General features: G+C 41.8%; 1 protein-coding gene across 1 annotated transcript; it reads right to left on the bottom strand.

The window, feature by feature from the left end:
• Nucleotides 1-344: 344 nt before the first annotated feature.
• On the bottom strand, nucleotides 345-6717 carry LOC125686990 (riboflavin kinase-like). The gene is made up of 4 exons (XM_048931702.1): nucleotides 6565-6717; nucleotides 4983-5134; nucleotides 3598-3700; nucleotides 345-3060 (listed from the first exon to the last, which is right to left on the bottom strand). The coding sequence occupies exons 1-4, from the start codon at nucleotides 6644-6646 to the stop codon at nucleotides 2930-2932; spliced, it is 468 nt and encodes a 155-aa protein (XP_048787659.1). The 5' UTR covers nucleotides 6647-6717; the 3' UTR covers nucleotides 345-2929.
• Between the last annotated feature and the right edge of the window lie 352 nt (nucleotides 6718-7069).

Consider the following 7069-nt stretch of genomic DNA (forward strand, 5'->3'; position numbering starts at 1 on the left):
TACTGTATGACTGTATTTCATTTCAGAACAAAAGAAGGTGGGAAAAAGAAAAAACTTGTTTTCTACATGAGAATGTGTATTTGAGACTGAAAATATTTGTACTGCTCAGACTCTAGAAATGTAAGTGGCCTTCTAGTTCACTAAAATTGTTATAAGAAACCCCTCTGTGCCACACTTGTAGCCTGTAATGCAAGAACAAACTTCTCTGCTGAAAACAAAAATTTAGGCAGGGTAATTAAATAAATCTGAAGTACCTCTTTCAGAACATTCTTAGGAATACACAAAGAAGATTCGCATCAGATACTGAGTGATCAGATAGTCAGGAAAACTATGACGAGAAGAACTCTGAGTATTTCAATTCCTTTATTAATAGTACAGTGCAGTAACATCAACTGAAATAAATACAGTTTGTATATAATATAAAAATATAACCCTTAAAATTTGTACTGTGCTAGGACTTAAGTACTGAGCTTTAACAGCTGATATATAACATTTTATCTTAAATAACATGGACAGACAGATACACTCAACCAAATGGATCTAGTAATGTTTTCTTTAATTTGATGACAAACATACAAAGACCAGTTTATTAGTCTGTTGTAAACACTGCCACACTTCAGATGAGAGTTGAGAGCAAACTACTAGTTTTTCAAAGTTTCTCCTTCTCACTGTTCTCTCTCCACAGTGCAGTGGTTCTACAGCCAGAACAGATTTTGGATAGTATCATTAATTGGCCGATACAGAAATGCATTACTCAGACAACCAGCTTAAGGCACTAAGGTTTCCACAACAGACACATTAACTGGAGAAAAAAAATAAAGAGGCTATTATAGAGTTCAGCTACAGTACTATGATAAATATCTGCTTTTTTTCTTTGAATATATATGACAGCACATTCTGTTGACTAGAGTGGCTATTATTTACTCATCCCCGAAATAGTAAAATGTAATAATGTCAAAATTTTACAACTTCAAGAATGCCTCAAACCTTCACCTAAATATATTCTCCTTTAAAAAATTAAAAAATCAACTGTCACTCTTACACAACAATTTTTACAGAGGCTTACATACAATTCCCAACAAGTTATACAGAACTCCAATTGCACTCTTCTTCCAAAGACAGCATTCCTAACTGCTGATGAGTGAATTTTCTTCCTAAGACTCTCCAAGGAGGAAGGCAGATGTGCATTTAATGTCCAGACAACAAAACTTGGCATCTTTGGAGAGAAGCACGTAAACCACCTTGGCAACACAGATCAAAATTTTTATTCCTACAAGTACTTGTATGGAAATGAGTGCCCCCTGAATTCCTTCTGTCTGCTATCAACACAACAGATGAACAATTCATTTAAATGATTTCAAGTTTCTGTATAATTTCTACATAGCTAACAAGTCTCCCTGATTCACTCAAGGCCTCTTCCCTACTAATATCCCCTGATACTGGCTGAAAGTTAAAACAACACGAAGTGGAACCAGCATCGTAATAGCACTTGCCACAAAGAAGACAAAGCAAGCTATCTAGTTAAAACCCTCTTAAACCTTCAACCAAAATGTAGTATCCAAACAGACCAGGACAAGGAGTAAATTCATAAAGTTGTATTACAGGAACTGCACACCCCCAAATTACAGTTCTGTCACAGAACTACAATTTAGACACATCCACAGAATTATTTTGAATTTCAGAAAATATTCCTGCTGTGTCATAAGCCAGTATTGAATATGAAGATGAAACAGTTGTGGCGACTTACCTAGCTCCCCTTACCGAGAAGGGGACAGAAAAATCTACAGGGAAAGAAATACATTTATATCTGGACTCACAGTATGTACTTCAAGTAGTACTATTCAAACTCCAATTCATCTTGAGAAAGCTCCTCTGCTTATCTGTGCATACATTTCATAGTAGGGAGTAGTGCAATTACTTGTAACAATACCCAATTCCTACTACAATGTTGATAGATTACTTCACAAGTTCCCCAAGGCTTTCATTTGTATTGACTACTCAGTGAACGAAACCACGGATCTTACCTACACTTGGCCCAGAGGGTTGATGGGATTTTTCTGTGCCTTACACTAACTTTAATCATGAAGTCAGCCATTATATCGTTGGTATAGTGAAAAACCCTAAGGTTCTCCTCATCTAAGAAAACTACCAGCAGCAAATAAAATGCAGTTCTTCTGCCTTAGATCTTCCCAAAGAAGAGAAGTCTTTTTGTAAGACTTCCACGACTTTAGAGCCTAAAACTTCAGAGCGTGCCAACTTTCATCTTGTCATTCATTTCCTGAATTTCAGCAATACACTCCCTCAGAAGGAAGCTACAGAGGTCATGCACTGTCACATGCACTTTCAACTGTACAGATTCCAGTAACTCAGTGAGCAACAGTGACTACCTTTATTTCAAATAAAGTTAAAATAAATAATTTCAGTTGAAATGATAGTTTCAACTACAATGGCTGTACAGCATATTAGAAACAAACAAGAACCATGGAGAATTGTTCTTGTTCTTGTTGTCTAATCATCAGCTTCCTGTACCACAGGAAATGTTTTGCTCGGTATCAAAATTTTCTAAGTTACTACCTACAATGCCAATGTCAGAATGATATAAAATTGGGAAAAGAGGTTGGAATAAACTCCATCTTAAAAACTGACACTCTTCTCTAAAATGAACTCTACGTATCCTAAGGCTGAAGAGGCCATAATTAACTTTGGTCATGTTCCACGTGTCCCAACTTTAGGATAGACAATTTATCAATAAAGACCTAAGACAGCTTTTAATCCATTTACATGACTCAGTTTTGAGTTGGTTCCAAACTCATTACCCCCAAAAATATGAGAACAAGGTACCTACATAAACAGTGCAAATGTAAGAGCTCCACCAAAAAAAAAAAAAAAAAAAAAAAAAAAAAGCAGCAAGGGTTTGCTCTTTTTTTTTTCAGTGGTTGTCAACTATTTTGCCCCCTGGCAGATGGAAGAAGTTGTCTTCTTTGAGTTTAAGATGTTCTGGTAAATCTAGTTGCCTTTTTGCCTCTTCAATGTCTTCCTGAATTGCCGCAATCAGTGCATCTGCAAACAAAAACAGGGATGTTTAAAAGCTGAACACAAAATAACAACTAAAAACATCTTCTTCTACAGAATATCAGAAAATCACAGAGGAAGAATATAGTGATTACTGCAAGGTTTCAAAGGCAACATTTTTTGTTTTCAAACACGTCAGAGTTGCATTTTCCACCAATGTAAGCTCTGCTATCTCTCTCATCCGAAAGGAATTTTAGAAAAAGATCAACAGAGCTTGCTGAACTGTTTAAAACCTATCAGAGCTGCATCTTAAAAAGTGAGCAGATAAGACCAACGCTTTTACGACAACCTCATGATTTTGACATTACTCCTCAGGCAACTGAAATTTAGACTGAAGTAAGATGCAGGAAGGCTTTTTTTTCTTTGTTTTAATTTGACTTACACATTACCTGATGAAAACACTGTACTGAAATTTCAAATGATAACAGGTAAAGCAGCTAATTATGAAGAAACAGATGGAAAAGGAACAGCACTTGAGTAAGTAAAACTTAAGAAAGTAATTCTAGAGTGGCCTGCAATACTGACCTAAGGAATCAAAGTTCTTTTCTGGTCGAATATATCCAACAATTGCTATACTAAGAATTTCTCCATAGAAGTCTTCTTTGAAGGTGTGGATAATGTGCGTCTCCTAAAGGAAAAGAAATAAGTTGGCATTTGCAATGGACTTACACCTTATTTCCCCTTACCGTAAGGGACGTTTATCTAACACCTGTAAGTCAAATTGTCTGCAGCACATATAATAGAACAGAGACATTCCGTTTAACATCTATAATGCAATACTAAGAGGCTAGGGCTTTTTTCTTTTTTTCTTAAGAAGGAGAATTGTACTTTGCATGGGATTTATAAAATATTCACCTCAGAGTTTTCTGATTGCCATATTATAAGAAGATAGTAACTGAAAAGCCACGATTTCTCACCATTTCCCAGAGTTAGTATTTCCAAAACAGCAAATAGTATTTGTAAAGCACCCAAAAAAACTGAAACAGGTTGCCCAAGGAGGTTGTGGATGCCCCATGTGGCACATCCCTTGTGGCTGGATATGGCTCTGGGCAGCCTGATCTGGTGGTTGGCAACCCTGCCCATAGCAGGGGGGGTTGAAACTAGATGATCATTGTGGTCCTTTTCAACCCAGGCCATTCTGTGATTCTATGATACTATTCTAAATCACAGAGAAAGCTTAATGCTTCATCATCAAGTTGATGAAAGAACTATGAAGACCTGAAATTGAAATAGCTGACTTACGGACAGCTTTCACAACCAGCTTTAAATGATCAGATTCTGGAAACTGAATAATTCCAGGAGCAAAGGCTGGGAAAGGACTCCCCATCCCACACCTTGCTCAGAAAAAGTGGTTGCAAAAAATTTAGAGTATGTTTGCTGGTAAGACTAAGCATCACTCCAGAGATTCTTGCCCAAATAAAAGTGTTTTCAACAATTAAGAGCCCTGCTCTTAAGAACTGGGAGAAGCACCAGGGAACTGACAACAAGAAAAAACAACCATCAGAGTTCCAAATTTTAATTCTCCGTTCTACTATTATGCAGTTTTGAATATTAATTTTATTATACCAAGACACAGCACCACATCTCTGGATTCTGTTACTGAAGAGAAGAATCTGCACCAAAAGCAATCACCATTTCAGAAATAATTAAATTCTGATCTTAGAAATATCCAAGCAATGACGGAATAGGACAAAAAATAAATGTTATTTATCTACAGCTATATACTCTCTGACCACTCAGCTTATTTGCTTTTCAGAACACAAACACAGGATGCTGATACCAAATGCATTTCTAAGAGCAAACATAATTTCTAGGTATCATTTATGAGTCACATGCTGCTTATCTTGTTTAAAACCAAGATCTGCCTCATTCATTATAATTAAAAGCACCACACAAATTAAAGTTCTTACCACTGATTTCTTAGTATTCTTATAGAATGGATTCCATCCTATGCTCAAAACCATTTTATGCACATCTCCACTTCCAACACAGGCCCATCCATAGTATATACCAGTAGAGATATCAGATGGAAAGCTTTCAACTACTTGCTCAGAAAAGTTAGCTGCAAAGATGTTAGAAAGGGTAAAGAGTGAGTGACTTTGAGGAAGCCAGGGCTGTCACAGAACGTTCTGAGACTTAAAATTTCTGCCTGCTTGCCATTTACAAACAGAACGCTTACGGTGATGATCATCCTCACGTAACGTACCATTTAGCAAAGTATAAAATGCAAAACACCTTCACAACATTCATGGCAATGACAGTTACCACATCTCTTGCACAGACTATTTTACATACATTCTATTCTGCAGTAAAAATTAATAAACACAAAGTAAAATACCCAGCCAGTATTTATTTTACAATTAGGATAACTACTGCAGCTTTAATATGGTCAAAGAAGAGGAAAAAAACCAAGTTTCTTCTACACTATAAAGTAACCTCAGAACTATTCGCTACCTTGCAAAATTATGTAATAAACATGCAGGAGTAAACAAAGGCTTGCTGGATTTATATCTATTGTTTGGGGAAGCATCTGTGTTTGCAGATTGATGTATTCCCTTCGGGAGGCGCCCTGCTGACCCAACCCAGGCTGCCCTCACAGGAGCTCTCCTCTCCCACACAGTGCCTTTCCACTCCAACTGGTCAGGAGGTTCCTCCTTCTGGCCCTTGAGACCAATCAGCCATTGGCACACAACCAGGACAAAAAACACTAAATGATTATCACGTGCCATCACAAGAGCAGCACCTGAGGATTTGTCGCAGGAAGTTTCGTTCAGTGCCTCTTTAAGGAGGAACAAAGCTTAATGTGGGAGTGTTGAGGTACTGGAACAGGCTGCCCAGAGAGGCTGTGGATGCCCTGTCCCTGCAGGCGTTCAAGGGCAGAATGGATGGGGCCCTGGGCAGCCTGCTCTAGTACTAAATGTGGAGGCTGGTGGTCTTGTATGCGGCAGGGGGTTGGAGATTCATGATCCTTGAGGTCCCTTCCAACCCTGGCCATTCTGTGATTCTGTGAAATGCGTTCCAATTACACCTTTATCTGCATTTGAGTAAGCGAAACAGAGACGAACAATAGAAAAGCGCATTTTTCCCCACCCTCCGTGTTTCTTTAACCTCCGCATCATTTCCACTCCGTTCATTTCCGCGCGGCCGCTCTCTGCCGCGCCTCACCTCGACTCTGCGGAGGGCAATGACCATCAGATGGCTTGACGAGCGAACACAAGCATGAAGGAAATCGCTTCAGAGAATAAGAAAAGAAAGACAAAAAGAAAAAAAAAAAAGGGGGGGGGGGGGGAGGAAGGGGGAGAAGGGAAGGCAATAGAGGGGAAAAAAAAAAAAAAAAGAAAGAAAGCCACCACCGAGGAGGACAGGTGTTGCTACAGGCGCACACATGCCGCAAGGCGCAAGGAGCCTGCTGCCCCCAGCACCCACCAGTCCCCCCGCCCCGGTCCGAGCCCTGCCCGCCAGCAGACCCCCCCAGCACGGCCCGCCGCTCACCGGTGGGCACGCCCAGCTGCTTGGAGCCCCTGCCGAAGCCCTTCACCACCTCCCCGCGGCAGAAGTACGGCAGGTGTCTCATGGCGGCAACGGAGCGCCCCGCGCTGCCGGCCGCCCCCAGCTCGCGTCACCCGGCCTCGCGCCGCCGCTTCCGGCCGCGGCCGCGGCGCCCGCCTCGCCGCAGGCACCACCACGCGGAGGGGCGGCGGCGCCGGACTCGTAGCGGCGGAACACGCCGGCAGGCCTCGGCCTCCCCTCGGCGATGGGCTCGTCCAAGGCCTCGCCGTCAGCTCCGCCCCTCGCCGTCCGTCGCCGTCCGTGCCGCTTTCCCCGCGGCGCGGCGGAGGTCGCTCGCTCTGGCCGGCGGGGCGGGGCGCTGCCGGTACTGTGGCGCTACCGGCGGAGGCTGCCGCGCGGAAGCGAGCCCCTGGGGCCGGCGCGAGCCGTGCTGCCGCCTTCCTGCCGCCTTCCTGTCGCGCCCTGCCTCCTTTCCCGTGCGCTCAGG

The sequence above is a fragment of the Lagopus muta genome, chromosome Z, assembly GCF_023343835.1.
Source record: "Lagopus muta isolate bLagMut1 chromosome Z, bLagMut1 primary, whole genome shotgun sequence".
NCBI lineage: Eukaryota > Metazoa > Chordata > Aves > Galliformes > Phasianidae > Lagopus > Lagopus muta.